The sequence below is a fragment of the Pteropus alecto genome, unplaced genomic scaffold, assembly GCF_000325575.1.
Source record: "Pteropus alecto unplaced genomic scaffold, ASM32557v1 scaffold276, whole genome shotgun sequence".
In the NCBI taxonomy this organism is placed as follows: domain Eukaryota; kingdom Metazoa; phylum Chordata; class Mammalia; order Chiroptera; family Pteropodidae; genus Pteropus; species Pteropus alecto.
The window spans coordinates 3,581,495-3,606,849 of record NW_006438074.1 but is presented as its reverse complement, the minus strand read 5'-3'; the positions used below and the strand labels follow the sequence as shown (position 1 = coordinate 3,606,849).

The 25,355-nt window shown below is 40.3% G+C and overlaps 1 protein-coding gene across 3 annotated transcripts in view; it reads right to left on the bottom strand.

The window, feature by feature from the left end:
- FNTB (farnesyltransferase, CAAX box, beta) overlaps positions 1 to 18,599 on the bottom strand; it is a 58,089-nt gene extending 39,490 nt beyond the window's left edge. For 2 of the 3 annotated variants that reach the window (XM_025049117.1, XM_025049118.1), the window contains exons 1-2: positions 18,219 to 18,470; positions 5,084 to 5,148 (exon numbers count right to left, since the gene is read on the bottom strand). In XM_025049117.1, coding sequence (XP_024904885.1) covers positions 5,084 to 5,148; positions 18,219 to 18,362 — 209 coding nt within the window. In that variant the 5' untranslated portion in view covers positions 18,363 to 18,470. Of the gene's footprint in view, positions 1 to 5,083; positions 5,149 to 18,218 lie in introns of all 3 variants that reach the window. The other variant, XM_006915127.3, reaches the window with a different exon arrangement.
- Between the last annotated feature and the right edge of the window lie 6,756 nt (positions 18,600 to 25,355).

Here is a 25,355-nt window from a genome sequence, read left to right as displayed (position 1 = left end):
ACAACCAGGCCCTAGGAGTCCTGCTGGGAGAGAGTTTCTTTCTCTGGTTTCATCTCAAGATCAACTTTAGCCACAGGCAGAGGAAGAGAAATGCTTTACAGTGACCATTTCCACCAGAGAAAGTGTTCTCATTCAGTTTCATCCACTTAATCATAAACACATAAACACAAACACACACACACACACACACACACACACACACAAATATGCATGTTACTCTAAAATCCTGGAAAAAGTGTGAGTGTTTATCTAAAGTCAAGGGCTACAATGCTAACTGACTGAGTATTAACTTCTCCTTTGAGGTTATGATTCTTTTTCAATTGAAAGGACATATATAAAACCTCTTTTGGTCATCCAGAAACTGCATTGCCGTACTGTTATGGACTGAATCGTGTCCCCCAAAGGTCATGTGTTGAAGTCCTAACCCCTAGTGTGACTGCATTTGAAAGAGGGCCTTTAAAGAGGTATTTAAGATTAAATGATGTCTGGTGACAAAAGAAGAGGAAGAGACACCAGGGATGCGTGCACAGGGAAAGGCCATGTGAGGACACAGTGAGAAGACGGCCGTCTGCAAGCCAAGGAGAGAGACCTCAGGAGAAACCCACCCTGCTGGCACCTTGCTCTTGGACTTCCAGCCTCCAGAGAAAATAAATTTCTGTTGTTTAAGTCACCCAGTTAGTGGTATTTGATTACAGCAGCCCTAGCAAACTAATACCCTTAGTTTTTAGTTTTATACATCTCTCTGAGAATCTTTTCTGTGTAGGGAGTTTAAAAAAAAAAAAAAAAAAAGCTAGAGCTCTTTCCTGTTCCTTCCTGAACAACTCGGCCCTAAAGCCATTCAATTAGGTGGGAGACAAGATGGGCTCTTCACATCTTGAGAGGGTGATGCAGGGTATCAGCGCTCGAATGGGTGAGGAGGGCATCCATGTAGCTGTGCAGAGGGGGCTGGGAGATTGGGACACACAAAAGGAATGATCAAATAAGTAAACACATTAAGGATATTGGCAGTCCGGTTCCACTGTTGGAGAAGGAACTCAGAAACACGTGTACTGGGCAGCAATGTAAATCGTATTCACTCTGAGAGAGCCCACTGGGCTTCGAGACTCTTCACGATGTGCCTCCACCTACTTCTCTCCGAGCTCACTCGCTGAGCTTCAGCCACCCTGCCTTCTTGCACTCTGCTCTTTTCAGTCTCAGGGCTTAAGCTCTTGCTTTCCCTTTGCCTGGCCCCCTCCCACCACCTCCTAAACTGGAAAACTCCTACTCACCCTCCAGGTCTCAGTTCAAGAATCACTTTCTCTGAGAAGCTTTCTGCTATAGGCTGACTGTTCGCATTGTTTCTCCAAAACCCGTATGTTGAAATCCCAATCCCTGGTGTGATGGTACTTGGAGGTGGGGCCTCTGGGAGGTGTTTAAGACCAGAGGGTAGAGCTCTCATGAAGGGATGAGTGCCCTTTATAAAAGAGACCCCAGGGAGCTCCCTCAACTCTTCCACCACGTGAGGACACAAGGAGAAGATGCCATCTGTGAACAGGAACTGGGCCTGCACCAGACACCGAACCCACTGGTGCCTTGGTCTTTCTTGCATTTCCCAGCCTCCAGTACTGTAAGAAATAAATATCTGTTGTTTAAGCCACCCAGTCTATGGTAACTTGTTATAGTAACCGGAATGGATTAAGACACTTTCCCTGACTTCCCAACATGAACTACATCCTCCCTATTATTCTCTCTCAGAGCATCCCATTCTCTTCCTTGATACTCATCCCACTGGTAACTATGTATTTGCATTTGGTTGTTTAATGGCCACCTCCCTGATGAGACTGACAGCCCAGCAGGACTTGGCTTGTCCTTGCTCACTGTTCCCAGAGCCTAGCATAGTGCCTGGCCCTTTGGAGACCCTCTACAAATTGATGCTGAAGGAGTGAAGGAATGAATGACTTTAAATGAATACAGCAGACTGAATGATAGCTAACACACTTCCTCTCCCTAAACCTGGACCGTCCCTAAGAACCGTGCCTTCAGTTGTGACAGATGAAGAGGAATAAGATTCAGTTCATGGTTGGCTCCTGGGAAGATTTTAAACCCACTAAAGCCAGGAGCATCCCTAGTCAAAACATAAGCCTCTGGTATGTGAGAAATAAGTCACTTGAGGGAGGGTAGGAGGGAAAATGAACTTCTTTGTAAAGACCTTGGAAAGAACAACAGTATGAAGGACTACATCTTCTAACTGCTCAGGATTTGGAAAACTCTAAGGTAACATCACATACAGAAATGGCAGAAAAACATGGAAGCACAGCAGGCACCTGTGTGAGAACTACTCTGAGAGCTTATTTGGCCTCAAGGCAGTGTCAACACCTAACCTTCAGCACTCTACTAGCACAGGCCATTATCAATACTTCTCACTTCCAAGGAGCTCCAAGCCACTTTTCCCAGGAATAAAATAACTTTAAAATTACAAATGAGTGAGTGAGTGTATGAGTGTGTGTTTATTTAGTTTATGCATTTCAGATTTCTTACTAAAGGTAATGTAATCAATGGAAAAGGAAAAATTCATAAGTGTGGGGAACAGTGAGAATAACTAGCTTGGGAAAGAAAAATTAACTTTCACGGAAAAGCAGGCTGCTGCTAAACAAAACAAACTGTTAAAAGCATGGTCGAAAGCTCCTTGAGATAAACCACCTCATCCAGGATAGGATGCATGTTTCACATACTTAGAGAGAGGAAAATCATTTCTGGGGTGGGGAATAACTGTAGAATGTACCAACATTCAGCTTCTGCCTTGAATTTCAGCCAACTCTGCTATTTGGCTATGACTCTGGAAGGCTGAATAGGCAAATGCCTCCCTCAGCATCATTCCTGGCATCCCTGGTCCTGTGCGTGGTGAGTGGTCCTGGGAGTGTATGTGATTCTACCACATCTGATCAGCATTGTGATCTCAGAAAAACAAATAAACCGTGGCATTTAGACTTATTGCTAATATCTGAGTGTTCACTTAGGCCAACAATAAAGGTTTGTTCCTACATTAGAATGTCAGACTTTTAAAATCTGACTACTAAAATGTTAAATACTAAAATTGTGATAATAATTTTAATTTTATAAATTTTCAGATTTATTCTTGTATCTTAGAAGCTCTGTGATGAGGATGTTTGGCTTCAGCCTTATATTGATACATTGATTTATACACTCAGCCATTCAGTCAAAATGTATAATCTCTCCAATATTAATTAGCATTAGCATGCTGTAACATAATAAGATGCTCACTAGCGTTTTTCAAATTACAGTGGTCCCCAACCTTTCTGGCAACAGGGACTGGTGCTCCTGTGAGAATCTAATGCCTGATGATCTGAGGTGGAGCTGAGGCGGTGATGCTAGCGCTGGGGAGTGGCTGCAAACACAGGTGAAGCTTCACTAGCTAACTCACTGCTCACCTCCTGCTGTGCAGCCCGGTTCCTAACAGGCCATGGACAGGTATCAGTTCACAGCCTGGGGGTTGGGGACCCCTGCTTTATAACATTCATTTTCATAAGCAACCATGATAAAAGGGAAAATGTCAGATTCCTGAAATGAACCCAGGGCCCTGATATAGTCTATGTCCACAAAAGATCCAAACCAAAGAGGAACACTTTTGTTTCCCTCCCACATCTGACCTAAGACCTATGACGCAGGAGGTTTTACTCCTCTATTGTCCTTACCACCACTCCCAAAATACAACTTCTTCTTCCTCCCAAACGATAACCTCCCATTCTCCCTCTCAGCTCAGTAAGTATGAAAGAAAAGTCCAAGGGCTCTATTCTGATGGTGGGTGAACAAGGAATGTCAGATGATCAATGGTCCCTTTAGAAACACAAAGGACATGTGTACACAGAGCTGCATCCAGTAGACAATGACTCAGAGCTCAGTCAGGTGAGTCATGGGGATGCAACTGCTAACTACAAAGCCTCTCCTACACCAATCACGCCCCCGACCATCCCCAAGTCCCACCACCTCTGGGGAAATGGCCTGGACAGGGCAGAGAGCTCATTCTCCCTGAGCTATTTAAACAAACGGTGCCATCTGCTAATCTCTAGCCGTGACTCATCACAAGAGCCATAATTCATTACCAAGGCCTGAGCTTTGGGTGAGTGCGAAGGTTCAGTTTAGCAGTTTGGGGGAGACTCCTCTTGTTAGTTGATATTTTCCTTCTTCCCATCCCTAGGGAAGGAAAGCAAAGATAACATTCCTACCTATCTTCCGCTTTTTCCAATGTGCCTTTTCCAACTGTTTTCTGCTTTGGCTAATTAGAATTTTCTGACTGAATTTTTTTTGTTTTTTCAAGGAAAAAATAGCAAAATAAAATCGTGGCAAAAAGGACACAAAGTTAACTCTGGCTAGAACCATTTATAACGTTCTAGTAAGAAGTACCCAGAGATTGACTTCCCCTAGTTAGTCTGCTAGGAGGTGTCAGGAAGTCAGGAGACACCATAAAAGTGGTTAGGCTAGATTTCATACCCTCACTTCCCATTCAGAGTGAATCAGCCAATGGCCTAACTATACTTTGTTCAGAGATTGTCAAGAAAAAGTGTTGCATCATTAAGATAAAATGACGATCACACATAGTTTTGGACTACACATCGGTTCTGATGGCTGAAAATATGACACAGGATGGTTTCAGTTTCCCAGTCAAATAATAATATACATCTAAAGAACCCTTCCTTTGCCATCCCCAAGTCCTACATCTGTTTCAAAGTATAATATGAAAAATAAAAACTTGAGAGTTCTGATCTGAACACCGGAGCAGCAGGTTACAATAAGCAACAGAAATATAAACTTCCTCTCTCCACTTTCAGACCCCTGAGTTCAGGCCTCAAAGGGTGTCCTCATGGAACGCCTGACAGCTCAGTTCAAGTGGAGCATCTCCTCTAAACAGCATTCAAATAGAGAAAGAAGCTGAGGTTATAAGCACATCCAGGTAACCACAAGGTCGAGAAACATCAGTCGCACAGCAGACTCATCCCCCATGGTTGGACACGCTCAAGGAGGAAAGACAGGCTCTCCCAGGAGGTGGTGTCTCCCAGATCCCCTCAAACTCCCAACCACAGCTTACCTTGGTACAAAGTGGTTGAACTTGTAAGAACTGAAGGCCTCTTGGATCTTTTCTTCTACTTTTGCCTGGTAAGGATGCAGGAGATGGGAGAGAGAAAACAAATACAGATAAGACCTCTATTGACTTCTTTCTATTGCCACAAATGACTGTTGGCTAGAGTTGCTTGGTGTGGTTTTGTACTTCATAATACTATAAGACTGCATTCAGGGCCTCTGCGGGATGACAGGCTTAGATAAGGAGAGAGATTGAGAGAATGCCCCTTACCATGCTAGCATTACAATCAGCTTCTCTAGTAAACTAATTCATAATATCCACACTCATGGCAGTTTGGCTTCCTGGCACCAGTTACTTGGGGAACAGATGAAGACAGATACATTTTGCTTAAAAGATTTATTCTCACCTGCTCTATGAAGTTGTTTAGGTGTTTATTTTCCTGGCCATTCTCAAACACATAATTCCTGCCAACAGTCATACTTCTTATTGTTTAAATACAGATTTAAATACAGATTGAACAGTATTAAAATCCCCTAAGAGATTTACAATCACATCAATCGCAGAAACAAAAAGAAATAGCCTATCTGGTCATTGGTCCTATGTCACACACAGTACTAAAACATAGGATCTCAGAGAGTAGGTCACAAAAGAAACCAGATCTCTTGTGCCCTCTGAAGAGCACATCACGGTATGGTCACACAGTACAACTTCCGAAAGGAAAGGGTACAGTAATGTGGGAGGGGGTGACTAAAAGGTATAGGATTTCACCGTCATCAGCATCTCTGTTCTTTGTGGTGAGGCATGTCCTCGATGAGATTTCAAGATATATAACAAAGTCATCTCTGGGAAATTTTTAAAATGTGTTATTTATTTCTGAAACACCCACTGAGTCAAAGTTTCCCATTCCTTTGACAAGTGTGCAGGAATGATTTGTGATGATGAGGGGAGCAGTGATGTGAATCACCTAAAATGACATCCAATCTAAAATTCATTTATATTTGCTTTTAGGATATACTTTGATATTTGCCTTTGAATATGAGTTTGAGGGATGATCTGGCTAAGAATGTACAATGCTTCAAAAAACAGACCAAAGTCACTATGAAAACCTGACTCAGGAGGAATAAGAAAGTTGTCCCAGATGCCTCATAATTCTTTTTCTATTCCAGACACGCACACGGGACTAATGTAAAGCACCAGCCTAAATGGAATACAGACTGCATTTCTCAGTCATGCCTTCCTTAGCTGTAAGCTAAAAGGGATGGAAAAATATACAGGAAACGTATGTCAGTAAGATCACTAAATAAAGATGTACCTACTATTTAGTGTTATAGCTAAGTGAATTGATGAATTCTGAATGAAACAAAAGCAAGTGGGAAGATAATTCATTTCCTTTACCCATATACAAGCCGATTCAAATCCATATGACTTAATAATATTCAAAAGCTAATGGATGAGCTCATCTCCTCCTTAGCATTTTGCCACTTAGACCCACCTAGGAGAAAAGCTTCTAGCCAAAGACTCCTTAATGAGAAGTCCCACCTTCAGTTCCTACTCAGGCAACATATGTGGCTAAGTTCTAGATGAGGAAAATGGAGGTTTATTTCTAAACTGAGATACCTAACAGAGACATAGATGTATATCATATGGCAAAGTAGAAAATGCTTCAAATATTTCTAATACAGTGTCACTTCTCTTTGGATTTTCCTAATTGCATTTCCTAATCACATTCTCCAGAATGAACCGATAATATTCCAATGCAGTTGGTAACTGACTCATCATGTCTAAAAATCTAAGATATGAATTCTAATAAGTACCTGACTATTGTAGGTCAGCTGTTGATAAAAATGGACAAATAAAAATTTACTTTATTTTCTCTTAAGAATGGGTATATTTTTCTAATAGCTTTATTGTGATATAATTCACACACTATTCAATTCCCGGAGCTGTGCATCCATCACTGCTATCAGTTTTAGAACATTTTTCACTACTCCAAAAGGGAACCCTACATCACTTAGCAGCCACCCCCTCTTTGTTCTCCATCCTCTTTGTTCCAGTCAACCACTACTTTCTATTTCTACAGATGTGCCTATTCTGCATATTTCCTATAAATAGAGTCACACATTATATGGTCCTTTGTGACTGGCTTCTTTCACTTAGTATAATACTTTCAAGCTTCATCCATGTTGTAGCATGTACTAGTACTTAATTTCTTTTTATTGCCAAGTAGTATTCTAAGTAGTATCCAAAATGGATACATCACATTTTGCTTACCTATTCGTCAGTTGATAGGCGTTTGGGCTGTTTCTACTTTTGGGCTATTATAAATAATGCTGCTATAAACATTCTTGTATAAGTTTTTGGATAGACAGATGTTTTCATGTCTCTCGGGTATATACCTAGGAGTGGAATTGCTAGATCATACGGTAACTCTATGTTTAATGCTTTGTGGAACTGTCAGACTGTTTTCCAAAGCAGTTGCACCATTTTACATTCCTGCCAGCAGTGTATGAGGGTTCCAATTTCTTTATATCCTCACCAACACATGTTATCTGTGTCTTTGATTATAGCCATCCTAGTGTCTATAATCTGGTATCTAGTATAGCCTAGTATCTCATTGTAGTTTTGATTATATTTTCTTGACGGCTAATGATATTGAACATGTTTTTTGGGCTTACTGGCCATTGGTATATCTCCTTTGGAGAAATGTCTATTCAGATACTTGACTCATTTTTTAAAATTGGGTTGTCTTTTCATTACTGAATTGTAATTGTACCTTATATATTCCAGATACAAGTCCCTTATTAGGTATATGATTCACAAAAATTTATTCCCGTTCCATGGGTTGCCCTTTAGGAACTGGTGTATTTTTTAATAGAAAAAGATCACTTAGGAGCACACAGTACGGTTTTTAGAGTACAATTTTACAAACCATACTTAGCAATAAGCCTGAATTTCTTTTTTCTTTTTGACAAATACTAATGGTTTCATATAGAAATTAAAAAGTACTCACCCAGGGAAGAGAAAAATAAAAGAAATCCCCAAAACACACAACATCCTTTTTTGCCTCCCCCATTCCCCACATATCCTGCCAGTGTTATATAACATCTGAATAAATTTGTTACTGAGAAGATGCAAGCATTCTTTGAATGTTCTGATTTGCATAGCATGAGGAAAGGAAAAAGGCTAGTTGTGTATGAAAAAGTTAACATAGTAGGCCTGAGACTGCTTTCCTTAGAAAGGCTTGCTTGAAAGGTTGACCCTTGGCAGGTGTCTGGGAATCTGAATTTCAGAGGGTTCCCACCATCCCTAGGACTGATAAGAGTGAATCACTGGGCCTAACTGTATAAACAATATGGTTTATACTGAACAGCTACTTTCTTTCTGCGAGTCTGGAATTTTGAGAGGTGCTAGGCAGAGGGTACTTATGTAACCAACCTCTAATAAAAAATATGAGCACTAATAAGCTTCCCTAGTAGACAATACTGCATATGTTGTCACAATTCACGATTCAACACTGGAGGAATTAAACTGGTCTTGTGTGATTCCACTGCAAAGGTACTTTTGGAAGCTTATGCTGATTTCGCTTTGTAGCTTTTGCTGTAATAAATTATAACCGTGAGTACAACTATACGCTGAGTCTTCTTAATCCTTGTATTGAATCACCAAACCTGGAGGTGGTCTTGGGAACCTCCAACACATTAGCAGATTTAGAAATTTAGCCTTTGGCACAGAATTAAGGGAAGTGGTTATAATAATTGTATAATATCTATAAGCAAGATCTATAATTAAATTTCTTTTAAATATTTTATCAAAATCCTTGTTTTATATATAGGAGAACTGAGGGCTATTTAAAAAAAAAAAAAAAAAGCTGCCTAAGTCATGAAGAACTCAACACTATATAGCTCTCACACTGGAACTCAAAAAACAGAAATCAACTTCAGGGATGCTAAAAGCATGTCCACATTCCCTGCCCTCTCATTTTATCTTGAATTTCCATTCTTCCTTTCCGTCCCAAAGGAATGGACTATTCTATTCTAGTTAATTTTTCCTTCTCCCTGAGAATTCCCACAGGCAAGGGTACAATCAATACAAAGGCTGATTAACAGCTCCATAAAACAGATAATTTCTTTTGCATAAGAAGTAAAGGGCCCATAGGTTCATTTCCTTTAGGCACAGGGTACACAGTTCATGCCACGTTAATGAAAGTGACATGGCTCTCTTGGGAGGAGGACAACAGCCTAAAGCATTTGATCTGTTTCAGAAAGATTACTAAACAAAATATTACAAGAAAGGCCACCAGGATTAGTCACCAGAAGATTTAATCCCGAGGAATTAGCTCATCAAAATTTTTAAACAGCCTGAAATAAAGAAGCTATGACTGTCTCAACACACACACAAAGATATTAAAAGAATCTTGGGACTCTTGGGGAAATTTAAAAACAAACTGGATATTAGAAGATATTATAGAACTATTTTTTATTTTCTTAGGTGTGATGTTATTATTGTCATTATGTAAAAGAATGTCAGTTTTAGGAGATGCATGGGGTGAAGAATCATAATGTCTTCATCTTACTTTAAAGATGCAGGAAAAAAATCAGTCATCTACATATATATCCGTGTACACACACATACACACACACACACACACACGGAAAAACTGTGTCTTGTCTAAGTGATTCATTGGATTATCTCTACCTTTGTCCTTTACTACACTATTTCACAACCCTGTAGAGGCAGAAGTTAACTCGTACAAAATTGATGGCAATGTAAATAATTTCTGTCCACAGAAATGCAAATTGTACCTGGTAACATGTAATTAATTATCATCCTATAGATATTACCAGCTTTGCATCCATTTCAGCATTCCTTATTTGACTGTAAAATATGTGGTACTTTGAGTTCTCTTCCGAACTAGTAGTAATATCTTACTAGTTCCATGAGTTAAATAAAATCTTTGACATGTGTTCATTTTGTATTTGTATGAGTCGTGATTTTATCCTCTTTTAAAATGTATCCTTTAACAGTTTACATAAAGGAGAGAGATTAGATGGAGGGTAAACAGATGCTGTCAATTTTTCTGTATATTTGAAAAATTTCTATAATAAAAAGGTGGAGGAAATTATTAAGAATCAAAACAAAATACTTAATATCCATATTGTACCATGATTACTTTATCCAGGTATAAGAAAGATTTTTGAAAAGTCAAATATATCTGCACACACATATACAATGCATTTTTATATATAGTAGATAAATAAATGCTTAAATGGTTAGAAAGTGTTTTTGGCAATTTGAAAGCAAATACTGTACAATGAGACACTGACGAATTCTCTCCTTGACCAAACTTTACTCTGAATCCTTTTCCCAACCAGGCCTCAACTTTTGTATATCCATCTTTGCATCACCCAATTTTAGCAAGAATCCTGCTAAGCTGGGTTAGCCAGAATCTTCCATTCTCAATATCTGATTGTCTTCAATATCTGATTGTGTTCCCCATTCTCCACCATCCCCCAGTGACATCTGATCACCCGGGGCCTGTCTTCACAAGAAATCCTGTTAGATCAGTGTAACCAAATCTCTTAGTAATTTTCCATCCACCAATCCCCCCACCTGATCCTTGCCTATAAAATCCCACTTTTCCTCGCTGTATTCTAAGTTAAACCCAATCTGTCTTCCCTACTGCAAAACATCATTGTAGTGGTCCCCCTTGAATAAAGTCTTCCTTTAATAAGCATCACGAATAATTTTTTCTTTAATATTACCAATCCACACCCACCAGCAGAACGACTCCAAGAGACAGACAACACGAATGCTAGCAACTATGTAGAGCAACCAGAGCTCTTACACATTGTGGTGAGAGTGTAAAATGCACAACTACTCTGGAAAAGACCAATGGTTTGCTATAAAACTCAACATACACCAAGCCTATGTTCCAATAATTCCACCTCTAGGTCTTTACCCAAGAGAAATGAAAACATATGATCATAAAGACTTCTACGAGAATTTTTATAGCAGCATTATTCATAATATCCAAAATCTGGAAGCAGCTCCGTTGTCTATCAGAAGGAAAATGTATTCTTTTAAAAAACCCAACAACATCAACCAGTAGTATATTCATATAAATACTACTCAGCAATAGAAAGGGATAAATTAACTGATACATGCAACAACGTGAAAGGAATCCTCCTCTACCAGTATTTTTCATTAAAGAATCCCTGACAGCTCATGCATATATGAAAACTTGGTATATGGCAGAGATGGTAAAACCCAATATCAAAGGAATAACATGAACTATTGAATAAATATTGCTAGTAGAAAAATTACTTTGAGACTTCATAATCTTAAAAAATAATAAATTCCAGGTTAATTAAACTTGAACATGAAAACTTGAATAAAATCATTTTAAAAAGCATATAGAAGAATTTTTTTACGTTCTTGGGATAAAGATTTCCTCAAAAAGCCCAAACTATAAGGAAAAGGACAAATAAGAACATAAACATAAGCAAGGTTAAAAGAAAACAAGAGCCTAGGGGAAGATATTTGACATATATGTAAAAGATATTATTTTCCCCAAATTAAGACCTCTGACAATATCAAGTCTTGGAGAGGGTGTGGGCAAAACAGAACTCCAATACATCACTAACGATTGCCAGGGCCACTTTGAAGGGCAATATAGTAGCAGGTAATAACACTGAAAGGGCACAGACCCTACAACCCAGCAATTCTACCTCTCAGGTTGAGATATACATACCTGAGGGCTAGAATATATATAATATATGTATATATATTATATACATTATACAACATAAGAGAAACTCTTATACATGTGCACAAGAAGGTGTGCATAAGGATGCTCATTGCAGTATGATAAATAACTGTAAAAACTTAAATATAACCTGAATGTCCATCAACAGGGATAATAGTACATTATCCACAATATACTATATATACTATACTGGACTATACTATACTATACCATACATCTAGGTCATCCATCTAACTATATATACAGTGTAGTATATACTATGGCATACTATACATACTATTGAAGCAGAACAGATTATGCCATTCCAAAATGTGCTACTTTGGCATGTATATTGTTTTGAACTGAAAGCTATCAAGACCTAGCAGACTCAGGAAAAACTTTTACCTGTCCCTTAACTACCTAAAAGAATTTAGATAGGGGACCTGGCCCAGAAAGAGAGCTATTACCAGAGATAACTTTTTACCTGAATGACTTACCAGGATGGCAGGGCAAACAGCTAATTACTAAACATATGCTTTTCTTATTATCCTGTGAATTACCCTGCTCCCCTTAGAAGCCCCAGGCCCTTTCCTATCCCATTCCTTAACTCAGGGTAGCATATGAGCCTCAGTCAGGCCCTTGAGTCTCTCATCGTCTTTGAAAGGCTCTGATACGTACGAAATTAAATTTGCTTTTCTCCTGTTAATCTGTCTTATGTCAATTTAACTGTTACCAGCCCAAAAAAAAAAAAAAAACCTAGAAGGATACAGGAAAAATTGTCTTCCCCCACTATATACTTCTTTTCTTCTTCGACACTATAGAGTAGTGTAGAAAAATTCTGTACTTCAATGGAAAACTATGCATTGTCTGTAGCACACCCTTCCAGGCTGTCTGGTTCTAGCCCTGTTCATTGTCTTTTAACTATTTTAGATCTCTATGTAGACCACAGATAACTGAAAAATATGTAAACTCTACCTTGCCCCTTAAGTTTTGATTTGATTGATTTCTCTCTCCACTGTGGAAAAAAGTTTTGTATCTATTTGCAAATCAATTTCTTTACTCCACATAAATTTGTGCCTTTTGACTTTTTCTTGGAACTGGTCATCACATCTGCCTGGTTCCCTCGTATGTGAGTAAAATAAAATATTTAAAACATGTTCATTTTTATCTGTATGAGTTTCGATTTTACCTTTTCCTGAAAACTATCTTTATCACACATATACACCAACTAGAAACATCGTGAGAAAATTCAAATTGTAACTTGTAATAAAATTTTCAATGACAATATCTCACCCATATTCAAAAGGAATGAATCTCAAAAAACTAAAAGTATGGCCTGGAAAAACATATTGTCTGATTCAAAATGTGGCACCAGTGATGATAAAAATACTAAGGTCGAAGATGGAAATGAAGAGTTTGAAGAAAAATGGTTTTTTTAATAAGAGGAGGAAAAATGATATTTCTAAATTAGTGTATATGATTTTAAATAGGAATATGTACCTAAATTTAAAATGTAAAATTGTTTACCTACATAGCTAAAAGTACATGTGTTTTCAAGTTGACCAAAAAACATTTTGGGGGACTTTTTAATAGAGAAATAGGGGGAAAAAATGATATTTGAAATTGCCTTATAGTTGGGCAATATGGTATATGCTGAATTTCAATAAAATAAAATTGATTCACATAGCTAGCCTACTGGCTACTTAACCAAGCAGAGCTCTCTTCCCTCCTATTAGATGTGTATAAAACTGGCAAGTTTGATCATATTTAGTGGCTTGTTCTACCTCCATTTAGTAATATTTTGTTGACCATAATTTGAAACAAGTCAACAGCAGTAGATCAGGATTCATTCTTGGATCCCTGTGTCCCCTCCTTCAGGAACGGCCGTGGTGCAATGCCCATCCCCTGAAGCCAGCTTTCTTCAGCCTGGCTCTCCATCCTGCCCCACCCACGCACCCTCATCAGTCCCACTCATCCAGCTGACCTAATTTCCTACCAGAGCCAATCTATGCCCTCCATTTCTGGTTAAGACTTCTCTCATAAGGGCTTCTTCCACTAGAATGGCTACCCCCCAACTCCATTTACTACAGTCGAACCCCAGGCCCTCAAAGTGAAGTTGTCCTGACTGCCTTGGCCTGCAACATTCCCTGAAATTCTTGTGCAACGCAGTCATAATTAAGCACTGAATTACATGCTCTTTTAAGTTATTCTGTGATTGCTTCAGGGATATCCTTTCTCTCTCTCTCTCTCTTTCTATCTGAGAAAAGAATTTTGAGGGCAGAGGCTGAAACTAATAATTCTTCTAGATTCCCCTTGGAATTGATTGTCACTTGACTGAATGTTGTCTAATGACATGATGCCATTTCAAGTGGAGGATGCTTTTGTCCCTGTTCAAGGACAAACTACAAGAAAAACAGAAGTAGTACCTTCAATAAACAACTGTTTTTGGCAAGCCTGCTACTTCTGAGACTGTACCAGTATTAACCTACTGGCCTGAATCACAGAGCATCTGCAATGGAGTAAATGCAGATGGCACACACACACACACACACACACACAAAAAACCACTAACCACATCTTGCTTTCTGGAGTCATAAAGGTTCTTCAAGCATCAACTCCATCAGCAAAACAACTTAAGGTAGATATCTTCAAAAAATACCCAGAACCTGACCTAAGACACCCCTAATGATACAATGTTCCACTACCATAACCCTGAGCTAGGATGCCATTATCTGTCACATGCAGTATTGCAATAGCCTCTTCACTGGTTTCCCTGCACACTCACTTCCTCACAATCTATTCTCAACTGCGACCTAAATGAGCCTGATGAAACGCTAGTCAGATTGTGCCCAAACCCTCCAATCATAGATCAGCCTGACTACTGGTAGAAAACAGATGGCACATTCAAAGTGGGTGCTTTGAGGAGTACAAAGAACAAGTTACAAAGGCAGAGCAGGTGCAGGGAAACCACAAAGAAGAGTGTAGTACTCTAGGGCTGGCAACACAGGGGGCTTGATCCCCTCCTAAGCCGGAAGATATAAAGAGGAGTAGAGAAGGACACAGAGAGCTCCACAGAGAAGGCACCTAATAGGAGATGTGACCTTAAGTCTAGAGACACTCCAGCCCATGCAATCCTGCAGGAGGGGAATAAATACACTGATCTCATTCTTCTTCCTCTCTTTACTCCCTATCCATACTCCCCATGGCCAAATACAACCAGAAGCCATAAGGCAAGGGAGCCTATCATGCAAGTCTACCTCCTGCGGCACAGCTACAGAGCAGGGTGGAAAAGAGTAGAGTGAATCTGGAGAGGTAAACAGAAGCTATTTAACCAAATGGCTTTCCATCTCAATCAGGGTATTTGAAAGTACTAACCATGGCTTATAAGAACCTACATGATCCAACCCATCTCCTATTCTCCTGTTTGTTAACCTCTCTATTTACAGTGCCTCTCCACTCATCAGGCACTCATGCTTCAGGCCCTTTGTACTTGCCGCTTTCTCTGCCCAGAATACTTTTCCCCCAGATACACACACATGGCTTGTTCCTCACTTACTTTAGGTCTCAGTTAAAACGTCACGTCATCATAGGTTTTCTCTCTTTCCATGTTACATAAAAACCCCCCTGCCCCTACCCATCCATTCCTCACACACTCTATCTCCCTTATCCTGCTTTATTTTTCTCCACAGCATTTCTAATTAACATATCTGATAGATGATAGAGATAGATATAGATAGATAGATAGATAGATAGATAGATAGATAGATAGATAGATATAGATGATAGACAGATAAAAGATAGATAGATAGATTGATTGATTGACTAATTTTCCTTTTTTCGTTGACTGCCTCCCTGGCCTAGAACAAATTTCATAATACCATCAACATGGCCTCTTTTGTTCACTGTTTTATGTCCAGTGCCTAGAACAATGCCCTAAACAGAAGGCACTCGATATTTGTTGACCAGATGAAAATGAATGAATAAAACAGAAGGAACCATAACTAAGGGTCTTCCCACTATGTATAGGTTTAACTCCTATTATCAAATTGTTGTTTAACAAAATAAAGACTCCTCATGGAGATGCGAAGTACAGCATAGGGAATACAATCAATAATATTGTAATAACTATGTATGGCACCGGGTGGGTACTAGACTTATCGGGGGGTCACTTCATAAATTATATAAATGTCTAACCACTATGCTGTACATATGAAACTAATAAAAATATTGAATGTCAACTGTAATTGAAAAAACAACAAAAAAAAGTCTCCTGATCATCAAATAGGAAGCATGTGACAAGCATTTGTTTTTATTGGCAATGGCATAAAATTTAGCCTTGTTAGTAAATCCCTATGAATAAACAGTTCAGCCAGAACAAAAAAAATAATAATGGTGTCTTCTGTAAACAACTCCTCCTAACAAGGTTGATATTTCTTATGAATATATCATTATTAACCTGCCTCTATCTTATCTGCAAAATTTGTAAGGATTGAATGATGTATAGAGAGCCTTTAGCACCATGCTGGGACCCAATAAATGGACAGTATGATTATTAAAACACTGAGGCAGCCGTGAAAATGAGATACATTATTTTCCCACTATCTGGAACTGTTCATTTTAGACTTTTAAAATGTAAGCTGACATAAAGATATGCAAAAGAAATATAAGATGCTCTACTACCTACTCCACAGTTGGGCCTACATTTGAAAGACACCTGTAATACCAGTGTTCCATATCAGAACCTAGCTTCCACTCCTGGTCCAGGCCTCCGCCTACTCTTTTGCAGACCAGAACCTTGTTGTATCCATTTCTGCAACACTCATTCATGCCTAGGTACTTAGAATATAAGTGCTCGTGTTTTCCTGGTAGGAACTGAGCAATGACACTCTACTGGGGGAAAAAAAGTAGTATAGGAAAAAGAAAAAGCACAGATTAGTAAGGCTCCTGATAATGTTCTTTTTTTTGACTTGCTCTTCTAACCATGGAAGTCTCTGTTCTGGTCTCTAAATATAAAGACCAGCTTCTGATTCCCTTTTCAACTACTAGTCTATCTATAACCTGATCAGCTGGGTCAGTTCAGTTAACTACATAAAAGGTGACCCGATAGTCTTAGGTCAGACACAAAGAAAAAGGCTTGATCTGAATCAACACAGCAATCCATCACTTAAGAATACTGCAAAGATCCTGTAGCTTTTTCACGGATGGGAGGTTTCTTTGCCATCTTTTGCAAAAGGACATACTGGTGGGCTAATTAACCTGGGGAGCTAGATTCAGAAAATAAGGATTTCCTTTTCTACCCTAAAATCCACAAAGTGTAAATCTCCAGTTATAATGTTCTCTCTGCTACTGTGTGTATAACTATGTTTTTGTTATAATTATCTGGATAGCCATAAATATACAATATGATAACTATCACTACTACTAAATTTGCCTCAATGGAGGCTTCCAACTTTAGATATGAAAATCAAAGCAGGTCGCACCAAGGTTAAGCCTGGAGACTGATCTTACTAAGAGATTTTATTTTAGTAAGCAGCCTGATGCTTATTTATAAGCGCTAAAAAGAATCATCCTGACCACTTCTCCTACTAACAGATAGTTAAACATTTCCATTATAATTTGGGAGCAATTGGGAATGAGAAGAAAAACAAAACTATAGTTTACTACTCATTCCTCGAACACTTTTCAAAGTGAGGTTCCATCCTACTTCGAGGTCTCAGTGAATGAATGACAAGTAATCCAAAATTTATACTTATAACACTTTCCAAACTATATGGTCTTCCTGTCTGTCATCCCCAACTAGGCTATGCCATGCTCATAGTCAGGCGCTGTTTTATTTCTTTGTATTTCCAACGTTTAATATAGTGACCAGCACATCTGCTGGTGCTCAAATGACTGAATGACTACTAAAATGCCCACCCACGAAGCAGGCCCCAAACCTGGCACTGTGGGTCAGAAATTAAACAAATCATGGAATGGCATGACCTCAGTCTGGCGGCATCTCATCCCCTTTCTGTCCCAAAACTCCAAGTGGGGGGAAAAGCACACTATCTATCCGAAAACCTCCCGAAGTCCCAGCAGAATGGAGTGGGCTGTCTAACTTGCCCTGGCTGCTTCTGATCTCCAAGCACAGAACACGATTCTCTCAGCTCTCTCAGGCAGAGGGAACCCAGGTTCAGTCCTCTCCTCCAAGCCCAACCCTGGCAACCACCCCTCCCCACAAACGCTCCACTTCCCAGCCGAAGCCTGGGCGCCCAGAGCTTCCCAGAGGGGGGTCGCCGCGGTGCACTGTAGGAGTGGTAGTTCTCCGGTAAGTTCCAAACGCCGGCTGCCCTGCGAATGGGACTCCTACTCCCAGAAGCCCCCGCGCAGGCGCCTCGCCTAGTCCTGTCACCTCACCTGTTCTATGGACGTGACTGTTTCCACCGAGTCGTCCTGCAACCGCTCCCGCGCGTGCTCGGGCCTCAGACTGTACAGAGGCTCTGACCAGACAGGGGAGGAAGATGGAGGACAACAGTAAGTGAAGGAACTCGGAGAAGCCATGACCAGGAGAGCAGCGGTCGGTGTATAGGACTCAGCTTCGTCCAACAACAACGCGCATTGAAACTCGAGCGGGCTAAAGCGCTACGGAGAGCTATTAGAGTCAAAAAGATTTTAAACGCGAATCTCTCTCCTACCTACACATATATTCAGGGAGTGAGTTACTGGTATACTGCCGCCCCCCACCGGTCAGAGGAGCTGCTGCAAGAGGCTCAGTTTCCTGGAGTGCAAGGAAGGATGTGTCTATCTTAATATTTCAGAGATGGTGTAGGATGCCTCTATTCGTTATGCAAATTAAAACACGCACTTCTTTTCAACATTCTGTTAATTCTCTCTTAATTATAATGGCAGTAGTTCGCAGTCTTGGGTGCCCAATGATTGTAATTTTAAAAGTATTTCTGACAGCTCTCTTGATTGCCTCAGTCACGCTATTACTAATAGAATTATTGTGCACCTTTGGGTACATGACAGCCACCCAGGGGAAACCAGCATCGTCTCAACCAAAGAACTGGCATCTCAGTACTCAGTAGAAGTAAAGAGCATTGTCATTTTCTCCTATCCCCTTGGGGGTTGCAGTGCAGTAGCAGGAACTAAAATGCAGAAGGAACAAGTATAAATGAAACAACCAAGGCAATATTCATTCATTCATCGATTGTTTTATAGAGCTCCTACTACATGTCAGGCACTGTGCTAGGCCCTAGGAATACAAAAGTGAACAAAACAAACAAGATCTCTCCCCTTGGAACCCTTGCAGTCTAGTGGAATAGACAGAATTAAGTGAATGAACACAATAAATATATGAAGACTTGTGATAAATGGTATGAAGGAAAATCAGGTCTATAAGAGAAATTAAAGGAGGAGGGAACTAATTAGACTGAGTAGTCAGGCCAACCCTCTCCAAGTAAATGACATGTAAGCTGAAATCTGAAGAATAGCAAGGAGCCATCCGTGTGAACAATATGGGGAAGAGCTCAAGAGGAACAGCAAGGATGAGTGAACATGCCACAAATATATATGTTTGTATTAATTCTGATATTTAATCTATAGGTATTCAGAATAAAAGAAAACCTATTGAATGGGGTCCATTATTATATAAATATAATTTACAATTATATTTAAAAATAAAATTGTGATTTTTAGAAAAACCCTGCTACCTTTGGACAAGCAATAGAGGAGAATCTTTCAGAGCTCACACCAAAATTATAATAGCAAGAGGTTAAACTAGAGCAGAGAGAGTTTGGGGGGGGAGGGGAAGATAAGATGAAAACAGACTTTCTAATAAACTTGGACATAAGCTCAACTTCCTGCTCAGACTATTTTATTATATTCCCACTCATTTCCAAGTCACAGTCTAGGACCCAGAAACTGTGTGTGGTATTTTACAACCAGACATTCCCTTTTTTCGGCCTCTGGTGTCAAATAGAAGCACTGAGAAAGAGTCTAAGGATGAAGCCAGGATGGTGAACACTATCACCATGCCCATCGTAGGGGAGGAAGAAACTTTCATCTATCCTCATGGTTCCTTTGGCTGGTCTAATAACTAAATTTACACGAGACGGATTAACAAGAGAAAATGACCAAATTAAAGTATATACATATCCATGGGAACCCCACATACATGAGAGATTCAGAGACAGAAAGTTAAAATGAGGTATATACAGCATTCTGAGCTAAGAATGTGGTAAGGCACCTTTGGGCTTCAAGGGTCATTGCAGGACCATAAGAAGAGCAGATGTTGAGTAACTAGTAGTTTCCCCCCGCAGTATAGATAGGTTAAACAAAAAGAAAGGTTATATCTGATAACCTCAAACTGTGGGCAAGTCCCCTAATTCAAATTCTTCTAGGTAATTAGGGTTGGAGGGTGGGGCAGGACAGTTTTTTTCTTGAGCCCACAGGGTCTCAGTTACCTGTAGCTCAAAATAACCTGCATACCACAGAGGCACATCTTGGGATGACTTGTTCTGGACCCCAACACCATTTCAGTGGTACTGTTGCCAAGTCCTGGAGGTGGCAGCATGTTATTAAATCTGAAAATAAGTGACATTGTGTGAGTTAGGATCACCGATATGGCTGCACTATACTTCCCTCTATATTTGGCATCTTATTGTCTTTCCCTTAATTCTGTTTTAGAAATAATTGTCTGATAAAGGTCTGGGTCATATCTAAAAATTTAGCCTTCTTTGTAAAGAGTTGCTTTGCTAATTAGAAATTTAAATTCAACTACAGAAAGAATAGCTGGAAGAGTTTTGTAACAAATCATTATCCATTAAGGTGTACCTAAAGCAATCACAAATTGTATTAAAAAAAAAGAGATCCATTTCTGAAATGCAATCTCCTCTGAAGTTTTGTCTGAAAGACATTAACAGGGGAAAGACTCCTGCAGGATAGTGTCTGTTCATTTCGTAAATATTTATCGAGTACCCATTAAGTGCTGAGCACTGAGCTAAGTGCTAAGGAGACGGTGGTAAACAAGCCAGATACAGTCTCAGCGCTTACGTGTCTCATGATTTACCAGAAAAAAAAACAGACAATCATTACAGCCTATTTCACTGGGTGAAACAGCATGAGGAAGAAAGAAGCACAGGGCATTATGAGATTGTATAACACAGGAGATTTAAGGTAATCTGAAAAATCAGGAACGACTCGCATGAGGAAACAAGTTAACTGACCCAGAGTGAGGGGACATCTCAGGCTGAAACAAACCAGTGACGATCAAAAATCAAGTGAAACAATGAATAAAAAATATGAGGAGTTTGTACTCTATGTAGCATTGAGAAGATTGTTCAGCCCTGGAGCAACAGTGGCCCACCAGTTATCTTTCCTCTGGGTTTAATAAAACCATTCATTCAAGAAGCAGAATGAATGTAAGTATTGGCTGTTTGGCAGAGAATGATGTACTTACAGGAGAAAGTCTCAGTAATGATAATAAATAGCAACTCCAGCTTGGACTGTAGGTAGTTTGGCTTTATTTTACTCAAATACCTTCTATTTTTCTAAATTAAACTGTGAATTATAATTGTTTCTTTAAAAATAATATAAAATTGTGTGGATAGTGTTAGTTTGTACTTCCATCAAGAGCAAGAAAAAAAAATTAATGGCCTAAGTGAACCACTAGAGGTCGCTTCTGACTCTCTAGAGTAGGCTTACAAGGTAGGCTTTAAACTGCTCTCACTGCCTTTACACACACAAGCCCGTATGTCAGCATGAATTGTTTCTTTTAATATCTTATGAAACTATGTAATAATACATATCTTGGAAAGTTTGGAAAATGGAAAGAGCTCATCTATTATCCCATTAGATAATTAATTTTTCCCCCAATTTACTCCTCTACCAGCATCTGTAGCCTCCCACTTTGCTGTCCATGTCCCTCCTGTCCCCCTGGCTGGAATGACTTCCAGCTCTTACCTAGAGCCAGCCCCTCCCTCTCCCCTCATGCCCCTGCTTTTCCTAAAACATCAAATTGTCTTTGCACTTGGTCATTCCCATTGTCCTCAAACAGACTACTACTCCATTTTCGAAGGAAAAAAAAAAGACATTTTTAACCCTCTTGATTACACTTCTCCTTCAGCTATCTCCCCAGTACTCATATTTCTTCCCTACCAGGGCTTCCAATTCTTCTCCTCCAACTGTACAAAAGTATCGACTCTTGGTCCTGTTTGAGGTTTGTCATGGTGAAAAACTATCTTACCAGCAAATAGAAAACTGAAGCCAATTAAAGAGCATTGTTCATGTTGAGAAATCAGAGAAATGATTTTAAAAACTGTTGAGAGGCAATGCCAGAAGTATACACTTCAGAGCATACTGGTGACTCTCAACCCAGGCTATGCCTTTAAAAATATAGATTTTCCCAGGCATTAGCCCACACCTACTGAGTCAGAATCTCTGGGGCTGAGGCCTAGGCACATGAATTTTTTAAAGCTCCACCAGTGATGCCGATGCATAAGTAGGGTTGGGAGCCGCCACGAATCTTTTTATGTGGCAGAAATGCTGGCCGTCCACTAGAGTTCTGCTTCCCTTCCATACCGGGGAGCTGCAGCTAAGCAGTGACTGCCCACCAGTCCCCCTTGCATTTAGGCAGGGCCTTGTGACTGAGTTCTGGTCAAGGGAACATGGGCAGAAGTGATGTCCAGCACATCTAGGCCTGGCCCTTTAAAACCTTCTATTCCACCCTCTATCTCCACTCTTCCCCTCTCTGCCAGCAAGAGGTCCATGCCTAGGGCAACCCTTCAAATTCAAAAGAACTTCATGCCCTGTGTTCTGAAAGTTAAAATCCTCAGTTAACAAAGAGATCTTCAGGATTTTATTCCATTGGACAAAGGGCTTAATCCCTTTATAGATTCAAATTATTTTCTGGACAAATATTGTGACCTCTTTCAAATGTGTGTTAATACGACTCCTTTCAAACAGCCTTTTTGAAGTTTGCTAACTTGTGACTAGAGGGTCAACTGTCCCCTCCCCTGATGGGTGTCCTAAAGTTTCACCTTCCCTACAGAGCACCCCCTCCCTTCTATTTATAAGCTAATCTTAGAGAGGGTCTTAGGTGTACACTTAAGCAAACGAGAAAGCCTGCAATCTTGGTGTGTGAGGGACCTGGGGTCCTGCAATCTTGGTGTGTGCGGGACCTGGGGTGTGGTGTTTTCCCATCATTGGTTGGTGGGCACTCTCTTTGATCCTTCCTGCAAGGCAGATCTTATAAAGAGCAACTTTGTGCTATTAAACTGAGTCCAATGGTGGGAATCCTTGTTGAAGAGCCTCTGCCACCCTGGGTGTCTAAATAAGTGACTGTGGAACAAAGTCACTCCCACTCCCACCTCCTTGTTGCCCATTAGACTTTACACGAGGGAGAAATAAATCTTTCTGGCATGAACCCCAGAGATTAAGGGGTTTATCCGTTACAGTAACTAGCATTACCTTAACTAATACATACAATGACTCATTCCTGCAAAGATTGTTAACTGCAGGGTATAGCTTGTCTCCCAAAACATAACTTCAGCAGTAAAAGTTTAATATGACATGTATTGCTTGGTTGGTGATTGCTAGTCATGCCTCTCAGCTCTAGTCTCATAAAGGGAAGAATCTCTCTTCTGAGGCTTTCCCGTCACAATCAACAGTCTAGACCACCTATCAAGAAGCCCCAAGAAAGACACAACTTTCATTTCTTGTTTTGAGAGAATGAAACCATTCCTAAAAACTATCTGTGTACAGGAAATATCTGATGAGACTCCTGCATTTGTTCCTTGTCATAGGCTGAATTGTGTCCCCCAGCACCCCCACCCTACATTCACATGTTGAAGTCCTAACCCCTAACACCTCAAAATGTGGCTATTTTTGGAGAGGCTCTATTTAGGGCCTTTAAATAGGTAATTAATGTAAAGTGAAGTCATATGGGTAGACTCTAATCTAATGTGACTGGTGTCCTTCTAAAACGAGGCGACTAGGACACAGACAGGCACAGAACATTTGAATGTGAAGAAAATGTGAACATGAAGAGCCAGATACAAGGAGAGAGGCCTCAAAAGAAACCAACGCTGCCAACACCTCGATAGCAGACTTCTAACTTCTAACTTCCAGAAAATAAATCTCTATTGTTTAACCACCCAGTTAATGGTACTTTTTAATGGCAGCCTGAGCAACTAATACAGTCACCGAGGACAACCTGAAATGGTACTGTAGATCATTTTGTTAACACGAATTACCACCAGGATTGTCTCCTTTGGTTTCTAACAGTGCACATGTCTCTAACAATTTGCCCTCTACCCTCTTTCCTTGTCATTTCAGAGTCTTTTTCCCCTTTTATCCATTTATCAGAGAGAGAAAATAAAAAGGATATGAATGCAAGATGGTCTGAGATGATGGGGGGGGGTCGTCTGTCCTGTTTTTTCTAATTCTAAGATAAGGCAGACATCCTTATTCTGCTAAGCGAACGCATCACTTACAGTCACTCAGAGTGTGAAACATGAGTGTGAGTTTAGAAGAGGCACAGGATTTTACCAATAAGGAGTCCTATGGTCTGAGTCTCTTGGGACTCGGCAATAAGCTGCTTATCAACGCATCTCTCCGAGTGTTCAGCTGTTGCTATGGCAGATCCCACAGTGGTGCCCTTGCTGTCTGTTTCAACAGGGAGCATGCTCAGTGTGGCTGGGCAGGGGGTGGCGGGGGAGCAGGGGCAGGCACTTGTCTCCATGGTAAAAGAATCAGTATAATGGAATTGGGAGACTGATTCCAGGTGGCTTCTTGTGGGAGAGACATCCAACCATCATTCTTCAGAATGCCTCCCAGTTCTACTGAAATCTACCCCAGTGTAGGTTGACCTCTATTGGGGAAGATGCCAAAATGTCCGAGTGACAGAGGTAAGGGCATGGAATTAGGTATTTCATTTACAAAGATCCTGGTTAAAGCAAATTTTGTCTCCACTAGTTTATGTGGTTCTTTTGCTAACATTATCCCAAAATCTCAGCTCCTCCATCTCACAGTGTGTGTGTGTGTGTGTGTGTGTGTGCGCCCGTGCACAGGCTTCAGGGAGTCTCTGCGTAGTGTGTCAACATGTCGGTATCTTTTTATATATATGTTAATGTGCTCCTATGTGTATGAGTGTGAGTCTGCATGTGGGTTGTCTACATATGTGTCTGCACATGAGTATGAGTGTCTATTGATGTGTGTGGTAGAGTGTAACCACGTGTGTGTATGTAGGTCATTGTGTCTATATTCTTATTGGTGTATAACTTTGTGTGTGTGTGTGTGTGTGTGTGTGTGTGTGTGCACGCACGCGCGCGCAGAGGCTCTGTCTGTAAGAAGACGACATGCTCCCAGGGCCTACCCAGGCCCAGTGTAGACCATCTGGGGCTGAAGGTGAGGTTCCGGAACATCAATCATGGCAGCAGAAAGCCTTAAGTCTCCCAAGAACCTACAGATGTTTCGGGAGAATCTGGAGCCCAGTGTCTGGCTCACTCCACCTGTCCTTGGCCTTTTGGGCCTTTCCCTCCTGGCCCCCGCGCA